Here is a 23,702-nt window from a genome sequence, read left to right as displayed (position 1 = left end):
GAGTCTCCAAGTTTTGAAACTTTACTGAATACAAAAGTCTGATCATAGTGACCAGTGTTGCATTCACCATAGGCTTGAAAAGGGATCAAAACATTCAAATGTACAAAAGTCACCAACACCCGGGCTATTTGACATGCTGATGCCTGGCTTCCAGCCTGGCCCAGCTGTCACCCCAAAGTGGACAGATGCAAGTGATTCTACTTGCCAGGCACCATAACCAGAATGGAGGAACACCAGCAGCTTCCTAGCTCCAAGTACTAGGTGTAGGACTGCCATGAACATATCGTCAGGGCTGTGACTGATGGTAGTTTGATAAAAAAGAAAGAATGAGTGGTTAAGGGCAGACGCCTGGCAGAAACTGTAGGACTGGTTGAATTGCTTGCAGAATGGAAGTTGGTATGGTGGTGGATCAAGGGAAAACAGGCTGAAATCTACCTTTGCATTATTCCATTCTATAACAATGGCCATAGGTTCAGCGTGCTTATGAAAATGAGAAGCAAGCCCACTTTGGGATATGTCAAACCACACGTCCATGTATCCACTCTACTAAAAGGTACAACCTCACTACCCATCCAATCTGCTCCACTCATAGGAAGAAGAGAAAGCACAGCTAAGAAGAAAGTTCTGTTGTACCATGCCAGACAGGCTACACACACATTAACCCAGGAAGCACTCAAGTATTCTAATGAGGATTTGTATAAAACACCCCTGCGTTATTGGAGCCAGAAACAGCATCCAGGATCCAGCAGGGGACAGCACCAAGCCATGAATGGAGGTGGGCAGTGGGCCAGACCCATTAGAGCTTTTACTGGCAACGGAGCTCTCCTTAACTGCGAACCATCTCTACACCTTGGGAGCTGGCAGTCATTGTAAGACCAGACTGTGCCGGGAAGAAAGGCTCAAAAGGCAGTAGTCTTTCAGTCTGTAAGAAGAAGCAAAGAGCAGCTACTGTACCTCTGGTATCATTCAGGGACACAGCCTTGCAAAAAGTTCGGAGACAGGATGGACTCTGCCAGAGGCAAAGGGAAGGTCAAAGCCCTACACAAGGCGTCTCTGCTCTCAGCGCCTTCCAACAGCAAATGGGGCTTGGCTCTGCCCAGAATACAAGCACTGGACCAGGGGCCATAACAGACATTCATTCTCCGATCTGAAGGGCACTGTGGAGAACTGACTAGTGTTAAGGAGCTGGCCTTCAGCCAAAGGCAAAGGTGTATCCTTAGCCTTTCCCCTTTTCCCATGAAGGAGGCAGACAGGTCCTCCAAGCCAGGACACAGTCCTCTGAACCAGTCAGGGCTGAGATCCGCATTGCTCCTCATGCATGGGGCCATGGGCAGGGCCAAGCAGCAGAGTCAACCCCGAGAGGGGCGTGGTGGTGGTCGGCCAATGTCCACAGTTACATTGGTGTACATGGGACGGCGAAACATCTCCACCAGGCGGTATTGCAGTGAGCCAATGCCATCACGTTTCATGGTCACCTTGGTATTCTGGATTTTGGTGAACCTGCCACAAGAACAAAACAGAATCTCATATTTCACCTACTTTTTACAGTTAACTCTGGCACAGGCTAAAACAACAATCCCTCAAACGAATGGAACAAAAGATTAAACAGAACTTTACATCATTTGGTGGGATTCTGATCAGTACATTACATAACAAATTATTAATGAATGATGTAGTACTCTCTGTAGCTTCCAGCATATAAGCATTTGTTATTCCATTAGTTCTATACAGGACTGCTGAAACAAAATTATATCACGTGAATACATGGGGACAGAGTCACTACCCAAAACTCTCCATGGAGCCCACAACCTGCAGAAAGAAGCTAAAAAAAGAATCTCCCTCAAATGACAGACCATGATTGTAATTCAAAGTGAAATAGTTGGCAAGAGGATGGTGAAAGCTGATTATATTTAAAGAACTAAGGCCAGCAGGAATTCTATCCTGCCTCACTTTTCAAACAGACAACCAGAAACTTATATAGATCAGTATCAAATATATACCAGCCTAGATATCCCAGATCCCTTATTCTATATAGTAAATGCTAGGGCAGGAAGGCCCAAACACTTAACTCTTTTCCTCATCAGTAGATCATAGTTTTAATCAAACTCATCTGGGATGATACATGTCAATGGTTCTTAGGAGTAAGAGGCAAATGAGAGTGGAATGAGGAAGAGAATAATTGGACAGCATGAAATTGCCTTCAGGGACATATTACAGCAGAGACGTACAATCTGAGACTCAAGGATATACAGTACGTAACTTCACAGCTCCTTCCAAAGTTTTCAGGAAATTCTATTTTTTAGTGTGATAGAAGGGGAAACTATTAAATACAACAGGACTAAATATTAATTATAATTAATTGATTAATTAATCACATTTATTTCCCTGGTCCCACCCACTTCTCTGTCCTAGGTTTCCTTAATTTTTAGAGTGTGGTCTCAACTTTCTTTTCAAAGGCTATGATCTTTGTCCTCTTCTCCCCAAATTTCTGTACTCCTGTGCTACAAGGAGACATAAAAATGTGCACAGCACATATTGCACTTTGAAGTAGATTTGATCAAGGGAAGATAGTTGAGAGGTTAGTCTCCCAACCTTCCAACAGATGTCTGGAAGGTTAGTCTCGCAACAGAAAATTGATTTGCAGTCTATGGACTGAGAGCATGGTGAAAGTTTACGGAGGATTACATAGAAAGTTAACACAGGCACACTCTCACCGCTGGGGATTTGGTTCATTGTGCCGATCACGCTCATGCTTGATCATGCGATAGCGCCCAATGCGGGCATCAGGACGTGATACTTTCATGCCATTAAGTGAGATCCTGTGCAAAGGAAAGTTATAGGTCAGAGGTCAGCAAAATAGTGAGTTTCAAACAAGCCTTTACTTTCACTTGAAATTAGATTTCGCCTAAACTCTCTCTATTCTCTATTCTATCCTACCATATTCCTGGTTTTCAGGAACTGATTAATTGATAAAAATGTAATTATAGAAAATACAGTATATAACATTTGTTGCAATTTGCAAAACCATCCCATCCAGCAAAAGAATACTGGTCAGTCCAAACATTCCCAGTAGATGCTATATGGAAAAATGGATTACACGGTTCTTGCCACCAGCCCACAGAGGACAAGTACTGGCTGGGTTTAGCCCATCTGAAGTCTCTCACATACCGGTTAAAGATGTCGTCATCTTCCCCACCCCAGCCCCAGTACTCATTAGGGAAGCCATTAATCTTCAGAAACTGTGTCTTGCTTAGGCCAGAGACACCTCCAAAGTAGCCAGAGTATGGTAACCTGTAGGAGACAAGCAGGAGGGATAAGGATCAATCAAGTTAGAAACAAGTTCAGGAGCACAGTCCTAGATGGCCCAGGAAGGCCTGCTGTAGATTTTGCCTCAATTTCTAAATCACAGAAATTCCAGAAGTTCCCATTATATCACTTCTCTAAATCCTATCCCATCTTGTTAATTGGACTCCCCAGATTCTATCTGATAAACATAGTATCACAGCCTTTTTCTCTTGCTTACTTTAGATGTTCGGGAAACAATGGGCTAAGGTTTACAATATGAAATATTCACAGAACATTCCAGCCCACGTTTTTACATCACTAGCACATAGATTTTGCAAGTGTCCATGCCTGACAACAGAATCTTCAGAAAGGGACAGATTTAAGTATGGTAAGTGTGTATGTATGCAGTGTGCATGTGTATGTCACGTCTTATATATGTGTATTTGTATGTGTGTGTATATTATGTTCAAACAAAAACAAATCCAGATTCTGCTTTTTCCCTTATTCTTGAGTCTCTGAAAAATTTCAAAGAGCCTCTAGTATCTCAGGAACAACCAGAGTCCATAGAACCATATACCTGCAAGTTCCAGTTAAGAACTTCTTCTGAATGAAATCCCAAAGAGCTGGTTTTGAAACTAATTAACAGACAGATGGGTCAGGATCCAAGAATCACTGATATCACTCAGTATAAGCTATGAATATGTTACACTATACAATGCCAATAGCATACAGGTAGTCCTCATCTTATGACAACAATTGGGACCAGAATTTCCATTGCTAAACAATGTGGTCATAAAGCACAACTACAATGCTTAGTGACAGCAATCCCTGCAATCCCGGTTGCCATCGTTAACTGAATCTCATGGTCATTTGGTGAGGCAACTTACAGCTGGCTTCCCACAACCAAAGTCAGTGGGGAAGCCAGCAGGAAGTTGCAAGTCCCAGGCCGGCAGGCAGGCAAGTGGCTGCTGCCAGGTGGGGGAAGAAGTGAGAGGGTGCATAGGGTTGCAGGGAGGGTGTACAATGGTGCAAAGGGGTGCACAAGAGGTGCCGCATAGGTCAGGAAGGGTGCATGGGGGTGCAAGAGGGTGCGCAAGAAACACTGCATGAGTTGGGAAGGGTGCATGGGAGTGTGGCATGGGTCAGGAAGGGTGTGCGAGAGGTGCAGTGTGGGTTGGGGAGGGCGTGCAGGGGTGCAGTGCAGGTCAGGAAGAGTGCATAGAGGTGTGTGAGAGGTGCAGCGCAGGTTAGGGACAGCGCCCGGGGGTGTGGTGCGGGCTGGGAAGGGTGCACAGGGGTGCACAGGTGGCATGAGCACAGAGGGGCTGGGGAGGGTGCACAGGTAGGGGAGACTTACCCAGCAACTTGCAACCTTTCCTGCTGGTTTCCCCACTGACTTTCTGGGGAAGCCAGCAGGGAAGGTCGCAAATGGCAATCACATGATTGCAGGATGCCTGGTAACAGGTTGTAAGTGTGAACGGGGCTGCCAAGTGCCAGATCATGATCATGTGACTGTGGGGGCACTGCAATGGCTGTAACTTCAAGGACCGGTCATGTCCCTTCATTCAGCACTGCCGTAATTTCAAACTGTCACTGAACGAATGAACTCGAAGTATAGAGTCCAAGGCAAGGGAATTTCCAATCCGTTTACTCACCGGAAGCCAAACTTATCCATGGCAACAGCAAAGTGCCGGGGCTGGTCATAACAGCGATAAAGATTCCGGTCATCCATGGGCACAAGATCAACATCACTGAATATGAAGCAGTCATAGCTCTCATCATCTCTTAAGGCTTCCAGGAAACCCACATTCAACAACTTGGCTCGGTTAAAGGTGTCTTCACCAAACTGTTTGGAAAGATCACCAAGGACAGGGTAATCCCAAGCAACATTTCCTTATGATAGTTACAGTACATTATATTTTTGGCCTGAACCTCACTAATTACTTTTTGCATTATAAAGTAATTTACAATCACTGAATTTCTGCCTATGATTCTAAATCCTCACCTAGTAGAGTTGATATCAGACAACAGCTTTAACCCAGCATTCCATTCTTGACTTTAAGTAAAACAGCCATGTTCACCTCTAATTCATAGCATACTAGAGGCCCACACATAGAATAGAATAGAACTGAATACTTTATTGGCCAAGTATGATTAGACATACAAGGAATTTGACTTCAGTGCAGGAGCTCTCAATATATTACATAACATCAAAACATAAACAATAATAAAGTAGTAATGTTATTTACTAAAACTATACAATCAAGAAAAGAAAGAATTGAAGGAAAATAATACTACGGCTATTAACTAACACACACTCATATTTAAAGGGAGAATTAAGGGACAATATACTGCATCTGTTGTCTAACATATATTCACATTTAACAGAGCATTACCGGTCACATCTTAGCAGTAAGTTGGAAGCTGCTACTTCACCACAGGGAAAACCTTTCTGGTGGAGGGCCCCACTCCCTGGAAGTCACCTGTCAGTGAGGGCCAGAACTAACCATGAGCACAACCACCCATTCTTCTTTCGGATATTGATTGTTTGGACTTTCCCTCTCTCCCAACCCCTTCATGAATTGGGGGAACTGCCAAGGCAAATGACTCTTTCCAGAAATCTAATAACGTCTGGATGGTTTTGAAATTAAGCCAAGGCTGTCAGCCTTCCTAGGTAGACCAGACAGGAGACACAACCAGATGAGCTAATTCTACTTTATTGTAAGGTTACATTAACAGAATCTTGCAAGTCTGAAAGTACTTCTCTCCCCCCAGCTCCTTTACAGCCCAAGAAACTAGGGAGGGTCTCTTCTGAGCCTCTTGCCCTGCCCACATTCCTGCTGCGGGCTAAGCTGCCTTTTGTCTGACCGTTCCCTTGGCTGTGTCTCGTTGCCATGTCTCCCAAGGTCATTTCCACATACCATTACAAGGCTGCAAACAGCCAGAGACTAGCCCAGTCGTGCTCTATTTCTGATAGAAAGAGCTATTTCCATCAACACCAAATTTTATTATCAGGTTTCTCTCAAAGGACACCACACTATTCTAAACTCAACTATCTCACTTTTCCCCCCTGAGTACTACAACAAGTTATCACTACCTGGTTAATAATATAGATTCCATAGGACACCTTCTGACGTCGTAGGATTGGATGCAGGTAGTGCAGCCAGTATTTGAGGTGATGCTCGCGGTGGCGGAAAGGTATGAGGATGGCCACCTTCTGTCGAGGCACGCAGTCCAGGGGTGAATACTTGCCACCCTCCTGAACATCTGGGTTCTCCCGCTGTACTCTCTCCATGCTCATGGGAGAGCTAAATTCAATAAGGAGCCGGCCCACTGAAGAAGAAAGGACTCTGTTATAAATGCCTCAGTCAGCCAACTTCAAAACAGGAGCTTACACTTCTCAATATGTACTCTGCCACTTCCATTAATCAAGATGAGAGGGTCCTGTCCTGAAAAGCTCAGCAAAGGAACTTAAAATCCAAACATATCATGCACTGAGGCCACAGGCATATAGTTCAAGCCACAATGACATCACATACATCATAATTTAATCACACAAATGACACTAATTGTGGAATTTGCATCAGGAATTTGCATCTGATTCAAATTTGTGTGTAATTTGTGTGATGATGTCATGATGCATATGATGTCACTTGACATGCACATACATTTTGCAGATTCCCATGATGTATAATTGGGGCATCAAGCAGTCAAGAACACAATCAACTCACTTGCCCAAATATGTCTTGGCACCTATACTTCTAGGTTCTCTCCCCTGTCCTATTTAACATCTACATGAAACCGCTGGGTGAGGTCATCCGTCACCACGGGATGAGGTAGTATGCTGATGATACTCAGATATACATCTCCATCCCAGGTGAAGTAAGTGATGCGGTCAATGCCCTTTCTCAGTGCCTGGGGGCTGTGTGGGCCTGGATGGGGAGCAACAGGCTTCAGCTGAACCCTGGTAAGACGGAGTGGCTGTGGATTGATGGCTCCTCGGTATCCGGGAAGTTGTCATCTTTAGTTCTGGATGGGGTTGCACTGCCCCATTCAGAACCCGTGCGTAACTTGGGGGTCCTCCTGGACTCACGACTCCTGCTCAAAGAGCAGGTGGCAGTCGTGGCTAGGAGGGCCTTTGCACAACTTCAGGTTGTGCGCCAATTACGCCCTTTCCTGGATCGAGATGCCCTCCGGACAGTCACTCATGCCCTGGTCATCTCCCATATAGACTACTGCAATGCGCTCTACGTGGGGCTACACTTGAAGAGTATCCAGAAGCTTCAGTTGGTCCAAAATGCGGCTGTGCGAACAGTGATGAGTGCTCCAAGATCAGCACATGTAACATCTCTACTGTGTGAGCTGCATTGGGTTCCAGTTTGCTTCCGGGTCCAATTCAAGGTGTTGGTTATCACCTTTAAAGCCCTACATGGCATGGGGCCAGGCTACCTGAGGGACCATCTCATCCCTATAACATCAACCCATCCCACCCGATCATGCAAAGTGGGCATGTTGCGGACCCTGTCTTAAGAGAATTTCATCTGGCGGGGTCCAGGAGTCGGGCCTTCTCTGCAGTGGCGCCCACCCTGTGGAACATTCTATCCCCCGAGGTGAGGCAGGCCCCTTCGCTCCCGACCTTCCGGAGGGGCTTGAAGACCTGGTTTTGCTGCCTCGCCTGGGATGGGAAGGGCAATAGCTCTTCCTGGGAGTGGCTGGTGATGTAGAGTTCTCCCGATGGAATGGAAATCTCCCACTTGGATTTTATATTTATATTTTTATTATTTTAATATTGGTGATTTTATGATGTCAGGTTTTAAGGTGAATTTTATTGTAAACCACCCAGAGTCCCCCTTTTAGGGGGAGATGGGAGGTGATAGAAATGTGAATAATTAATACATACATACATACATACACTTTTATCTAGGTGACCCACTGCAAACTGCCCAAGCAATGACTCACAGTTGTCCTGAGAACCAGGCAGGATTATCACTAGAAGCAGCAATGGGCAGTGAATAAAGTAGAATCATCTCCATCTAGATAATGTCAAGAAAAAAGCTTTCTTCCTTATCTTCTCCCAAGAGGATCCAGCTGGAGTGATCAGAGTAGCAGAAACCACTATGCTGTTTTCTGAACAAACCCCTGAATGGTTCTGGCATCCCTGAGAGAAGGCTGAACTGCCAAACTTGAGGTTACAAATGGGTGGCAATCCCATTCTAGAGCAGCAGCAGCAATTTGATAAAGACACACCCATTTAGCAGCCAAGGGTGATAAATACAAGTAGTGGCTACTATCTTTGCAGCTGAGAATGTGAAATGCTTTGGCCTTCCAAACTAAAAAGACAATTTACTTTTGAGAGAGGATCAGCAGCCCATATTATAGCACTTTTGTGATCTGCGCAGATGCTAAAACATTTCCCTAATTATTAGCAACCCATACGCAGAGATCCTTGCAGCATGCATTAGAAAACACCCCAATTTTATCATCAAAATTACAACCCATCTGCTGAATTATATTAGGCTGAACAATTAGGATGCATTTCAGCCCTATTTGAAAATACGGCAAGCACTTGGAAGAAAGACACACTCAGATATCTCTGTATTTGCTCCCCGCTTTGAGTTCCAGGAAGGATGGGCACTATATCACAAACCCTGCAATAAGAAACACTACATTCTTCATGGGAAAAAAATACATCTAAAAGACAACTCTGATTAAATTAATTTGGTTTTACCACTGCCTTGTACATTTTAATATAGTTTGGCAAAGTCTAAAGCAAATTAAAATTAAATTTTTACTGAAGGGGGATAGCCAGAAAATGTAGGCAGGCAGGAACTTAGAGCTATGGTAGAATGGGGAACAAAAAGGTATCCAAGGTAAAAAAAAAAATCATTATCTGACCACTTTTTAATTTAACTCACACATTTTCCATTGTATCTTAATGACAGGATTGGATTATCTGTCCAATTCCATTTGCAACACTGGGCAGATTCTATCTTATAGTTCCCTTCCTGGATCTGAAGCCAAAGATCACTTTTCAGCAATGCAGGATGCTGAGACTCAAGAAAAACAGGGGTAAGCAGAACAGAGATATGTTCAACCACGTAAGGCTGGATCCTCACTGCAGGCTTTCATTCAAGACAAGATACAAACCAGGCAGCGTTCATTTGTAATCTCACCAAGACCAGGAGGCATCTCTGGGCAGGGCAGTAAGGGCTTCTCAGTGATGGTGTTGTTGCTGCCAACAGGCTTGACACTTGGGGCCAGGAGCTCAGGGCCCAGAGGCCCAGCAGTACTGTTAGGCCGAGAGACATTGGCATAGGGCAGAGAGCGGGAAGAGTTGCGAATGTTGAAGCGGCTGAAAAAGTCCAAGCGCTGGGCATAGACATCAAAATAGAGAATCATGATGATAAGGAAGTGCAGAAGACACAGGAGGAGTACAGCTTTGCAAATCCTCTCGAGGGTCACTCCCACCAACAATCTGCTCATCTTCTGGACACAGGCTGGTCAGCATCAGGGGAGCACAGCATTGGCGGCTCAGGCCCAAACACCAAGCCTGTTGGGCAAGAGACATAGAAGTCAGGAAACATACCTTTCCCACCAACCTCTTGAAGACTTTTTTTAAAATAAGTTTGGTAAAATTAAGCAAACACTGTCTCTCGCCCAACCATTTTGAATGCCTTTTTATGGCAAAAGCTAGTATACCACCACTCTCCTGCAGAATGACTATGCATGCTTATGCCATGGATATTGATTTGAACCTACCCAGATGAGCTCTTCCAATTTACTAACCCTCTGGACATCTCCCTCTATAGACAATATTGGCAGTTGAGCAGAAACAAGCCCAGCTGAAACTGCAAAAGTAAAAGGCTGCAAAATTGGCTTTTAGCAAGAAGATATATCCAAGGGGCCATTTGTAAAGTAAGAGGTAGTTTCTCACTTATCACTATTAGTATTTCAACCGTTCTCTCCTTAACAGCGTACATGAAAGAAGGAGAGATATCTCTTGAGCACTGGGAAGGGCAAGCTTAAGAATCTTGCTGGGGAAATACAGCAAGATAAACATTGGGTTCCTTCCCCAGGAAGTAGAACTTCCCTGATCTCTCCAGTGACAACTGAGATATAAGCTACATTCAGTTCCTACCACTTCATAGCTTCCACACTAAAACCTCCCAACCGTCTTCTTTCCATGGTCTATCAAAGAGCCCTTTGCTCTTTCAAAGGTCTAAATCACACAAAAACACAGAGAAAACAATCCAGACCAGTTGACCTTAACTATATCCTTCAACAACAACAAAAAGTATCTATAGCATTTGGAAGGCAACTATTTGCAACAGGAGCGTGTTCCATTTTCATTCCCAAGATGTCAGTGTCCTAAGCTACAAGTCCTACATTATTGCAGAGACAAATTAAAAAAGGATAAGCTGAAACTGAGGCACAACTGAACATGCCTGGAGATTATCTAATTTTATTACTACATTCTCCTTTCTCTTTCATAGTTCACAAGATAATACTAAAAAAACAGAGAGAAGGAACAGAACATACAGGTTACATCCTTCAGTGATGAGTAGGATGCTGCTGTGCTTATTGTATTGGTTGTTATCGTTGCTCAATTTTCAATCCTTATTCAATCCATTTAATTGAGTTTTTATGTAGAATTCTAACTTAAAAATGAATTAATAATATGTGGGGGGGGGGTTGCTTCAGGATTATGATTTGCAATGTGGGTCAAGTATCACTCTCTAAATAATGCACTTCTTTGTCCCTCTTTGACTTCTGATTATAGTAGGAGGCATGAAGAAGGTCTGCTTATTGTGAGATTAAGAAAGGAGTCTCCGTAACAATCAAGTACATACAATAAAATAAAATTCTAGTAAGGTTTTACTGGATTTACAATTATGGTGAAAGAGAATGGAATTTTCAAGTATAACCTTACTGATACTGATTTGATGCAACTTAAGGCAAGATGAAAGGGCCTCTGATTTCGAGCTTAGCATAGAGTTAAGTTATAAACCAATATGTCTGCCTGTGTGCCAAGCAAGTGTTTAGCCTCCACTGTTAAAAGCCCTATAACAACACTCTTTCTCCTCTTTTTTGAGCTTACTCTGTGGGAATAAGAGCAGAACATATCTCTTACTACTGAGCAGGAAGACCATATGGTTGAGGTCTTATTAGCCCTGGGATTATCACCTTCAAAGGGAAAAAGATTCTCAGAGTGGTTGGAAGCCAGCTTCTAACAGGAAAAAGACAATCAAGTGTGGAATGAAATAAAGAAAAGGAGTACAATTAAAAGGCCAAATCAGAATCCCATAGGACAAAGAAAGCAAACAAACAACATGTGATTTTTAAAAGCAATCCACAGCAGTTAATGGATTGACTGGAGAAGAGTGAGAGGAGGAACAAGGAAGAGAAAAATGAAGTGGACAAATTGATCAGAATCAGAACAAAAGGTTTGTTCCTGGACACCAGCAGGGGAGGTGAGAAGAGAGCCCAGCTGTTGGGGATCATGTCAACAATGAGGTTAGGCTGGCTGAGAAAGAAGCAGAAGAGGGGGCCCAAGAGAGAGCACTGCAGCCACTGCGATGTGGAGCTCATCCTGATGAAGGAATGTCATAATTAATTCATAATAACAATAATGTCCTCCCACCAAATACAAGAACAGCACCCTCACTCTCAGCATTCAGAAAGCTTTTTAAAACGTGGCTTTTAAAATATGTATTTGGAACTAAGGTGAGGATGAGAGATGTGCCCGAGTTGCTATGAAATCTGGCTTCTGGGCGTGAGGATGTGATATTATTACCATGCTGAACCTATATCAACAGCAATTATTATTATTGATATGTCTAATAATTTGGATATATTTTGATTTATTGTAATGTATTATATGCACTGTATGTTATGCTGTAAGGCACTTAGTTCATATGATTGAAGCAGGGTAAACACATTTGTATTAAAAAAAAATCATAAAAATGGATAATGAGATATCTGTGTCTATATTTCTTCTCCTCAACTTCCCATTATCCATTGTGTTCTATTTTTTGATAGTAAGAGGAAAGCTTGTCATCATTGGTGAGAACAATTTGAGGCTGCTGGGCTTGGCCTTTGAAGGAGAAGAAATGAACTGGTGTGAGAAGGCAGCTTTCCAGGTGGAAGTGGAAGGAGTAGATGGACTCTCTTATTCATAGCTGGGATCCTGAAAATTCTCTTCATCTTTTCTAGAGCTTTGCAGATTTATTCAGTCTCAGAAAATAAAAGAGGGTGGAAGACCTGGGAATTATGCCAGATGGAATGGTCAGCCATGCAGGCTAAAAGAGGCTGTGTAAACACAACTGAAGGAAGGCTCTCCTTTGCCCAAAGTGGAGTATATGGGCCTATGATAGAATGGAGCAATTTCCCAGCAATCTGAAGGGCAGTTCTATTGAATGCCTACTTGGCCTTTGGAACACAGAAGACAGCAGGGCATTAAACTGTATAGTACCTGAGCAGTCTCTCTGGGCAGCTCCTTGGTTTTTTTGAGGAGCTCTAGGAAAGGAAAGGGACGCGGTGGCGCTGCGGGTTAAACCGCTGAGCTGTCGATCGGAAGGTCGGCGGTTCGAAACCGCGCGGCAGGGTGAGCTCCCGTTGTTAATCCCAGCTCCTGCTCACCTAGCAGTTCGAAAACATGCAAATATGAGTAGATCAATAGGTACCGCTTCGGCGGGAAGGTAACGGTGTTCCGTGTCATCATGCTGGCCACATGACCCGGAAATGTCCTATGGACAACGCCGGCTCCAAGGCTTAGAAACGGAGATGAGCACCGCCCCCTAGAGTCGGACTCGACTGGACTTTACGTCAAGGGAAACCTTTACCTTTACCTAGGAAAGGAAGTGGATGAAGAGATATCTAGAGTGACACTTGTGGAAGATGAGAAGCAAATAAGACTGGACATGGATGTGAGCTCAAGAAGGAATTACTTCTCCAAATTTACTGCATCTGTAGAATGTCAGCCAGCCGTACAGTTTGAAATGACCCACTTCTTTCTTGGGAGAAATTGTCCAGAACCAAATCAGTGCAAGTTGTGATCATCTGGCCATTCATTTCATGGATAAAATTACTCATACAGTTTCTGCTCCACGCTGGATGACAGGATTCAAAGAGATAGTAGAGCTAGTACCTTGCAGTGTTATTTGGGAAGTTATGAGCATGGGATTCCTGACTTACCCATGAGTAGAGAGTAAGGAAGATGACCTTGATGGAGATATGCAGGAGCTGTTGCCTAGGAAAAATGGGCTGAAAATTTTTTTAAAGTCCAAAACAGTCAGATAACATTTGAAAGTTGCTCAGGCAGATGCCTCCCTAATTCAATGGACTATAAGGAGGAGAAGAGGTATAGCACAGTCAGACTTGCAATATTCTGTTATAATAGCCAATCTCAGTAAAAGTAGATAGATACTTTATTTAGTCTTCTGACCATATCAAATATGAAATAAAATAAAATAAAAGCTATTATAAACATACACATAAAAAGAAGTAGATACAAATAAAACTGTAATACAAAGTCATATCAAACTATCACCCCTACAGTCAATAAGTCAATAAAAGTAGTTTTAGCCTTCTTGTGGAGTTGATTTCCTGGTCTTATCCATCCAGTGGGGCTGACAGCATGGGACTGAAGTCACATTGGTCTCCCTCATGGATGACTTGTGGCCTGGTGAAGCCTGGATGGTGGGAACACAACCATCAGAGGAAAATATATGTAGCTCAGGGTCAAACTGTGGAGTCATCAGTGCTCTCTGAGCTTGGTTGTTTGCTTAGAGACATTTCATTACCCAACTAGGTAACATCGTCAGTACTAGCCATCCTTATGGACAACCATTCATTACCATCCATTATTGTATCTATTAACCATCCATTATAATTTCCATTATGGACATCCTTAAGGACAACCATTCTTATTTTGCTGGATCTTTCACTAGCTGCTGATACTATTAATCACAGTATCTGTCCTAACAGTCAGAAATCATGCTGAGACGAGGAGTAGGTCTCTAGTGTTTATTACTGCTACGTTAAACAGAATCCTAACAAACTGAAGAAGCGTGGGAAAAACCCAGACAGATAAACCCCGAAAGTTAAGGCAGGTCTGATCTGTGTCTCTTTGAATGGCTGCTTAATTCCTCAGTACTATGCATGCGTTTTCCCCCCTGGATAGAAGCCCCCTCCTGCTCGCCATCAGTACTCATGACAGTATCCTCCTGGTCCACTTACAAGGATTGAGAATTTGGAGGCGCTATTCCAGAATAGTTCCACTCCTTCCTGAGTGGGAGGTTCCAGTTGACTGTAACGGGAGTAGGGGGAGAAGCTGGATGCTCTATTATGGATTGCCTCAGTGCTTGGTCCTCTCCCCTATCCTGTTGAACATCTATATGAAACAGCTGGGAAAGGTCATTTCCCAGTTTGGGATAAGATATCACCAGTATGCATAATATACCCAGTTATACATGTTCACCCTGGGCCTAAATACAAGTCCTGTAGAGCTTCTGGTGCCAGGAATATTATATTAAATGTTTTATTATACCTATATATTGTATTTCTGTTATTGACTTTATTGTTATTATTGCATTGGCTGCAGCTATTGCTTTTGTGTACATGGAGTCACCTGGCAGAGGTGGCTTACAAATAAATAAATAAACAAACAAACAAACAAACAAACAACCCTTTGTTCAGGCAAAGATGGGCTAATTTCAAAGCATTTAATTAATCAAGCAAGTATCTGTACAATATACTTAATTACCACCATTCCACCTCCCTACCACCTATTTTCAGAATATTCCTGACTAATATCAAGCTTCCTTTAGACATTGCAAAAAAGAAAATACTACTGTCTATCTCACCACCTGGAAGGATTGGAGAAAAGACAATGGATATCACTTATCCTAGAAAAAAAAATTAAAGATACACCTGAGAGCAGCAATACTTTACAAGAACTACATTCCTAAGATCCTATTACTTCGCTTATCAGCTGATCATCACCGTGCTCTGACTCCAAATTTGCAATTAATAATTCACTTCATTAAAGTCAAGCAGATGAAATCACAAAACTACACTTAAGCCGCATTGTTTGGTCTGCAGGTCAAGGATGGTTGATTAATTTCCTATGTGGGGGAATTTCCTATGTGGGGGAAAAATCTATACTCACAGAAACAGATGTCAGGATGATCATAGTCTTCATTTGATATCTAGATATCCTATATGCAAGAATTTTTGATATCAACTATTAACTAGAAGTCACAGATTGAAAGTAAGAGCCAGCCCCTCCCCTCCAAAATCCACTGCCATCCCCCAAATAGGGTTTTTTAAAATCATCCTTGATCCATAGCAGGGATTTTTTTCTTTCTGCTCAATTGTGTCTGGTTCTTGTAGACTGCCCGGACAAGTCCCTGCAGTTTTCTTGGCAAGGTTTTTCAGAAGTGGTTTGCCATTGCCTCCTTCCTAGGGCTGACAGCGAGTGACTGGCTTTGTGCCTAAAGTGGGACTAGAACTCCCAGTCTCCCGGTTTCTGCCTGATTCCTTAACCACTACACCAAACAGGGATAGGGAATCTCAAAAGCTATGGGTCCACATATTCAGAAAAAGAATGGGGTGGGGTGGGGTGTTAACAGTCAAAGGCCTTGGTGAATAAAATGGTAAAATACTGACATTATTAAATTGGGCAGACATGGCATTTTCAGTTTGTTACTGCTGCTTGAAGGGGAACTAGGTGGAATTTGTCTTCAATTTTTGGGCATTTGAAGCCTAAATAAAAACTGAGACAACTTTTTCATTTGTTTTCCTACCAAAAAACAATGAGATTAATTCTTCATTAATTCTTAGGGGTTTTTCAAATAATTTTGGCAGTGATTTCTGTGAGCCCTAAAAAAAGGTTTCCAGGATCACATTCAGACTACAGTCCTCTACATAATTATAAATTCAACAAAAGGATTGACAGAAGTGTGCCTTATATTTACCGTCTGTATCACAAGCATCTTCCTACCACCACTTCCAGCGTCAGATTTCTTTCAGATCCAGACTTAATGAAACAGACCCAAGGAGTAAGTGAACAGTACCAACTTCAAGGAACAGTGAAGCATGTGGCATAAATGACCAGTCAATTGCATTATGTCTTATCCACCAATATTTCACTCAGCTAAGAAGTGTTCTAGAACAAAAGGCAAGGTAGCCCAACCATATTTTGATGCGGCGGGAATTTGTGGGGGAGGGAAGGGCCTTCTATAACTTTTCAGATTTTTTAATATTATACGCTGTGGCCTTAATGTCCATCAGTTCTACCAGTCTTCTGCACTAGTTGTGCAAAGGGCTACACTCTAAGAAGAAGCAGGCTGCTGAGGACATCGTATCACCATCATGACCAGGCAGCTACTGATAGATTGGGCCAATGCTCACCCACAATGCAGGCTGCAAACTCCAAGCTCAAAAGTAGTTATTTTTCATAGTGTTTGCCAGCTTGCATCTCTGTGCCTTCTAGAGGAATACACTGGTTTTTCAGCCACTGAACGACAAATCCAGAAAGGCAAACTTTACGAAAATCCTTGAGGAAGCTATGAACAAGCAGGGACACTTTAACCTCCGCTATTAGATGAAAATCCTCTTAAATGAGTTGAAGAAAGTGAATATTCAATAGTTAAAATGCATCTAGATGTTTCCTCCTCCATTTTTATTTCCCCTAATTAATTATGTAACTATATGTCCCAATGTACAAACGAAGTGAAGGCAAGTTGTGAAAAACACAGGACACTGTAGCTGGAGATTTTTTTTTTTTGCATCGTTAACAATCCACTAATGGAATCGCGCTGTAACTTGGCTGCTCCTAGCTCTGAATAATTTAACTGGAAACTCAGCTTTCTCTTCTGTACAATGATCAACAGAAGGAAGGCTCCAATAACTGGCTGGCATACAGAAATATTCAGGTTTACTATGAAGCCAAAAACCTGGTTATGAGTCAGTGATGTTCCTTGAAAACCTGACTTGACACATGTGCCTCAAGTTAGCAGGCTGGGAATGGTACCTTGTCAAAGCAGGAAAATAAGCCATTATATACAGGTAGCTGTAAGAAGTCACAAGCAGTGCAGAGTTCTGTTTTCAAACACCTGCTTTCCTAAGCTAAGAATACAGCACTCTTAAGGAAGTCTATTCAGACTTGGCACTCTAACCCTGAAACCCTTTTCCACATGAGCTCTTGAGGGGTACAAAATAATTTGGCTTCAGAGAAACCCAGGATCACATGGCAACACTGAGAAAGATAAGCTGCTACCAGCCAAGTGCTTTAAGTACATTGATTCAAATTTCAGCAGCAAGACCACTCTACCTAGAACGTGCAGCCTGGTAAACAAAGCCATGCTCTGTGGGTTTTTTTCTTTCTCATCCTCACTAGTAAAAGCATCTGCTCTTTGCCCTTTTTAACAGAACGGCTAGTTTGTTTATCCAGAAAATCACAGGCAGAAACTGGAAATCCTCTGACTTAGCAGGCACCCCTAAGGAGGAGGACCCCAGAAGCGATCCTGCCAGACAGGGGAAAGAGAGATGCTTGCCTTGTCAGTGCCAAAGCTCACCCAGGGGCAGCCTAGACACAACTCCAGCCTTTCTCGGTTACAAGAAGCAACTTGGGGGCTTGTGCAGGAGCCATCTTGGGGGAGGGGGGAACGAGGCTGGTTGGGGGAGGGGCTCAACTGTGAGCATCCTAGAGATACGCACTTACAGATACAAGCACACCTTTTTACACTCTTTCTCGAGCGTGCACACGCACTTGCCTGTAAACATACCTCAGTGCAGAAGTAGGTGCCCAGCTTCTCCCATTTATATTGCACAAAGTCAAGAACTTGACCCAGGAAACAACCACCTACGCCCTACAGACACCTACGCATAAGTCCGCGCACAGCGGCCGCTTTATTCAACTGAGGATCACCGGATAGCCTCCTGAAACACTGCCCAGGCACGAATGATGTGCCGGCCTGGGATGCGCCTCAGAATGGGAAAGAGGGATCCATCCAGCCGTTTGGTGTGGGGGGGCCAGAGAGACAGACATGATAGAAGGAACACACCCAATCCCCCGCTTCGACGACAACAAAAGAAGGGTGCCGGGCCGGAAAGAAAGGGGCAGGGTCTCCGCCCCACTCCTCCTCCCGCCGGGGTTTGCTCTGTTCTCCCCTTCCTGGATTTCCCCCATTCCCCTTCTCAACGCGGGGAACTCAGTTTCTTCCCCGGCCCCGTTCGCTCCCGCTCACCGCCTGCTTGTTCCTGGCCGTGCCGCACGCTCTTGGTGCCTGCTGTCTCTCGGCGCCCGGGCCGGGCGGCTCAGGGGACGGCGCGGCGACTCCCCCGGCCCCAGCCCAGCCCGGCCCGGCCTCACGCCGAGCGGCTTCTCGGCCACCAGTAAGGGCGACCCCTGCGCGCCATCGCGGGCAGCACAGCGGAGCTAACACGGGAGACCGACTGATGGCCAGACGAGTAGCGGGATCAGGCCTGCTTGGGCGCGCCAGCAGCTCCGCCTCTTGCTCACTCCGTACCTCCCCTGCCAGCCGTTCTATCGAGCCTGCTCCTTTCATCAGCCCCATTTAGTTCATCCGACGGGGAGTGGGGGTGGAGGCTCCTTTCCAAGGAGTCACATGATGGAAGATGGTGGAGGGTCTTCGAGACTGGTGGAGGTCCGGACCTTTTAGTGGACTAGAGTCCCGGTCACAGGAGTCCTACTCAAGAAGCAGGAAAAAAAATCTGTGGGAGACTTCCGCACCCTTTTGCCTCTCTTACCCGTTCTGATATTCATATACGTCTTCTGGCGAGATTTGTTTCATAGTATGAGAATTCATCCCTAGGTGAAGCTATAGAACCTCACAGCATTAGAAAGCAACACAGGATGCCTTTAGCCTCAGGGAGAAACATTCTTTCTTTATTTCTAAATAGCCCTGACTCTTCACTCTTGTAATTAAGAGAAAGAAATTCTCCTTGTCACAAGGCAAGCAGAAATCTTATTCCAAAAATGAACAACTATATCTGGGTCACAGATCTAATGAAGCTAAAGCACTCTTCAGGCATTCAGTTGGAGATGGGGAGTCGTGGGCCCATATTTCTGGAAAGAGGAACAGGGTAGATAAAGTTACAATGACATTGCAAAATTTAAAACAGAAGGGAGATTTAGCTTGGTATTCTGAAATCAGTGATCTTTCATAGATGGGTAGAAACATATTGAAATAAGATTTGACCTGAATAGTGATCAACTTTCTCTTTTTCAGTGTGCAGTCTTGCTAGCCTGGTTTATCTGTTATAGTTACTACCTGGCTCAAAAGAGCTCTGTTTTTTTGGCCCATGACACACTTACATTGGCATTGATCACTATTCTTTCCATACTAGTAATGCATCTTACTAACTTTTTCTAGCTAGCATATTTTAGCTTGAAAGTGGTGTTAACAAACCAACAGGAAGCTTGGGGCCATTTAATGAAATGCAGTAAAGAGGAGACTTTGGGTCTTCCAACATAGAGTTTGGAAGACTTAAGAAGACTCACTGGTCTTTAAAGGAAAGAGAGAGTAATGCTTCTAAGTTGCTGTCCCTTCTTACAGGAAAGTGAGAAGGAAACCAAGAAGTCCTGGTACAGTACTAGCAAAGTTCAGCTTTTAAAGAACCAGGGTGGTGTAGTGGTTAAGTCAGTGTTTCTCAACCTCAGCCACTTTAAGATACATGGACTTCAATTCCCAGAATTCCCCCGCCAGCCATGTTGGAGGATATAAATCTAACAAATGAAATAACCATGACCTTGCCCCAGCTTCCTATATCCTTCTCTGGATAAGATAATTGGAGAAAAGTTCAGTATATCTAGTACCATGTTAACATGCATATGGTATTCAGAGGAAATGAATATGCAAGGAACTTTCTACCAATCATTCCAGGGACATATGGAAATTAAAGTCACAATCCTAGATCAGGAAAAAAACTGAAGTTTTTTGTTGACTATAAGAATAAAAACATGAATAGAAACCACATAACAGCTATATTAATATATCAGGTACACTAGCCCAGATCAGATCACAAAATGGTGTGCAAGGTTTTGAGTTCAATAACTCTTCATTGGCAAAATCAGAATAACTACACCAGTAAGGGATATTTGCTGCCTAGCCCTAAAGTGCCCTCTGCATGACACACATTACTCATTAAATGAACTACAGTTTACTCAGCTAACCCAAATTAACCTCTTGGGTTGGGTTGACATAAAATGATAGGCTAAAATGTGGTTGGATGATCCATGGTGCTGTCGTGTAGGTCCAACTTAAATAAAGGGATGCTTAGGCTAATCATTTGGATAATTAAACATATCATGAGGTATAATCTTAATTTCAAACTATAGATAGGATATAGGTGTGCCCAGTAATTTGTTTTCCATAGTACTTAGGTCTTCAGAGTTTTCCCAGACTTTCCTCTTCCTTGGAAGCTGCAATAACACACACTGTACTAAGATGCTATGCCTTCCCAACTGACACAGCTTAGTTTTCACATTTTATCTTTATTCCCACAGTTCAGCTTGATATATAACACATTTCTTCACATTTGTCTTTATAATAACGCTTAACACTGCTTCTGGGTTAGAGGCATGGGATCACATTTTTCCAGTGAAAAGGGATAAATCTGTTATAAGATATAGCTGAGAAAGAAGAATATCTGTTGAGGATTGAGGAGCTTCAGTATTCTTTGGTTTGGAAAAGAATGAAACAATAAGTTCTTTCTAGTTCTGTCTTTCCTCCACCATGAAACCACCATGAAAACAGCAAACCAACTGTTTCTTAAGCAGAACAGCCTAGAGTACAACCTGAATCCTTAACAACAGCAGTTAGACCTGACTTTCAATGTCTGCAGCCTTCTTATAACATATTCGAAGACCATCAGCTTTTACTTCTCGAACTCTCTTTTATAAAATCTCAGACTCAGCTATCTGAGAATCTTGAAAGATAGCACATTTTTGTAGCCTTTGAGTTGACTTAATAAGCATAATGCTCCAAGATGGGTGTTACAGTGATGAGAAACCTTTAAAATCTGAACTGATCAGTATAATCCCTAAAATGTGAAACATTTGCTATTCTCATCTATTTAAATATTATTGCCATCCTTATATTTCATTTCTGCCAAACTGTATGTGCTTAAATAAATATAAGTGCTATTTGTCTTGAGCAAACCAAGGCAAGGCTGATGTAATGGCAGTCCACTCTTTGAGCGAAGCCCCCCCAAACCCCAGGAAATCTTTTGTATATTAAGCATAGAGAAGAGGGCTATTCCTACTGCTACCCAGTAAAACATGAAATTATAAAGCTGCTTCATACAAAATGTGATAATTGGTTTATGTAATTCAGTACTGTCTGTCCTGGTAGTGGCTCTTTAAAGTCCAGATGATTCCCAGCAACCAGAGGTTTCAAGACTGAGATGCTAAGACCTGAATCTGGGGGCTCCTGTATTCAAATGTGCATTTAGCACATTCAGTACAACAGCCCCTGCCGAAAGATAACAAAGGAGAGCATATCCCTGCTATCAAAGCAGTGGCATTCTAAGTTGCCATCAAAGTATCCTCAGGAATTTTATTTATTCACCAGCATGTATTTGCTGCCTGAGTGATCCTTAACATTATCAGTGCAATAAGTGTGTTTCATCCTTCTGTTACATTTCTTAGATAATGTCCTGAGACTGAAGTCCCTGAAACACCCAACTCCACCCTTACATACTGCTTGTCCCAGTTTGCATTGCAGCTTTTCCCTGCAGCTATGATATTACTGGATGAACACAATGGCTCCAAGCACTTAGCAGACTGTGCCAGTATTCCTGCCCAAACCCATTTGAGCTGCTTCAGCCCCATTGCAATACTGGAGGGCTCATGGATTTATTATTTTTTCTTTCCCTATATTGTCAGGCTCCTCAGCACTTCTTCCCAACTTCACTAGTTAATCCAACGTTTCAGTCCAACTGTCTTAATTCTAATGCCACCTGCAATTTGCACGGAATGGAGATAGGTCCTTTTAGAAGCCTCGATTCTCCCCTAATACCCACTGACAATCTTGGCATGATTCCTTCTGCCAGCTCATTAGGCTGATGAGCCAGCTTGGCTCCTTATGCTGGGCACTCAGTAAACATCCAAAGTGAATGGATTTGCTGCATCTTACAAGGAGGTTTGCAGGGAAGTAGCCAAATCAATCAAGAAGCAAACAATAAGCCAATAAAACACCACAGTTGCTCTCTTAGAGGGGAGAACTTGGAGGACTCTTCTTTTGTGCAAGGCAGGTTGAGGTTTAAGCCCATTCTTTATGGCCTCATAGCTCATCTGCCTAGTAGACACGCTGTCAAGAACCAAGCTGGCAATGGAACTTTTTTCTAAGGAAGCAATATCCTAGGATAAGGATAAGGAGAGCCAGTTTCATATAGTGGTTAAGATGCTGGCAGGAGATTGTGAGTTCTAGACTTCCCTCAGGCATGAAAGCCGGCTGGGTGACCTTGGGCCAGTCACTCACTCTCAGCCCAACCCACCTCACGGGGTTGTTGTGGGGTAAATAGGAGGAGGAAGGAGCATTAGGGATGTTTGCTGCCTTGAGTTATTTATAAAAAGGTGGGATAAAAATCTAAAATAGTAATGTAATAATAATAATAATAATAATAATAATAATAATAATAATAATGACAAGATTTTTAAGACCATTTTTGGGCAAAGTACAAGTAGCAGCCCTTGAAAACATGCACAAATAAAATTTGAGATTAGGCAGAAGGAGACAAGGAAAAGGGCTACTGGGGTATCGCTTCCCTTTCCCTTCCACAGGGCACTTGGGGTGCCCTTTATTGTGTCAAGAGAGGACTTTTCCCCCTAGTCCTTTTAAAGCTGATTGAAATAGCTTTTATTATAATTCAGCATCTTGCCTCAGCACATCCTAGCCCCCTTTACAAGAGCCTGGAAGTTAAGCAGGTTTGATCATACTTGGATAGGGTTCTTTCAGGGAATACCAGGGCTCTAGGCCACATTGGGAAGTTGAAAAAAATATCCCAGAGAAAGGCGACTACATATAGGTGTCAATGAAGTCAGTAGGAGTTGAGTTTGACTCAAAGGAGACTTCACAGTTTTATTTGATTACCCTACCACTTTTATCATTTACTGACCTTCATTCATTTTTGTAATAAATCAATGTTATTACTGTGAGCAGCAATTCTAGGGTAAACCTTTGAAAAACAAACAGTATGATTCTGCAGTTAGACCTAATGCAACCATCTGAGAGTGTGGGCCTCAGCATAAGTTTTTTGGATGGCAATGAGCTTGTGGATCATGCCACCCTAGGTTACAACTCCCTTAAGCCAGTAGTCTTAACATGTTTTGACTGAGGAGTGTGGTCCAGTAAATCAGGCTTCTCTTCCCCAACAGCAAGCTGTGAAGA

The 23,702-nt window shown here is 43.1% G+C and overlaps 1 protein-coding gene across 1 annotated transcript; it reads right to left on the bottom strand.

The window, feature by feature from the left end:
• Positions 1-5: 5 nt before the first annotated feature.
• Positions 6-18,795, bottom strand: B4GALT2 (beta-1,4-galactosyltransferase 2). The gene is made up of 7 exons (XM_063297787.1): positions 18,537-18,795; positions 9,459-9,835; positions 6,383-6,618; positions 4,941-5,131; positions 3,169-3,291; positions 2,715-2,819; positions 6-1,500 (listed from the first exon to the last, which is right to left on the bottom strand). Exons 2-7 carry the CDS (start codon positions 9,766-9,768, stop codon positions 1,350-1,352), a joined length of 1,116 nt encoding a protein of 371 aa, XP_063153857.1. The 5' UTR covers positions 9,769-9,835; positions 18,537-18,795; the 3' UTR covers positions 6-1,349.
• Between the last annotated feature and the right edge of the window lie 4,907 nt (positions 18,796-23,702).

This window comes from Candoia aspera, chromosome 3, assembly GCF_035149785.1.
Source record: "Candoia aspera isolate rCanAsp1 chromosome 3, rCanAsp1.hap2, whole genome shotgun sequence".
In the NCBI taxonomy this organism is placed as follows: domain Eukaryota; kingdom Metazoa; phylum Chordata; class Lepidosauria; order Squamata; family Boidae; genus Candoia; species Candoia aspera.
Note: the sequence above shows the minus strand (reverse complement) of the source record. Positions and strands in the feature narration are given on the sequence as shown.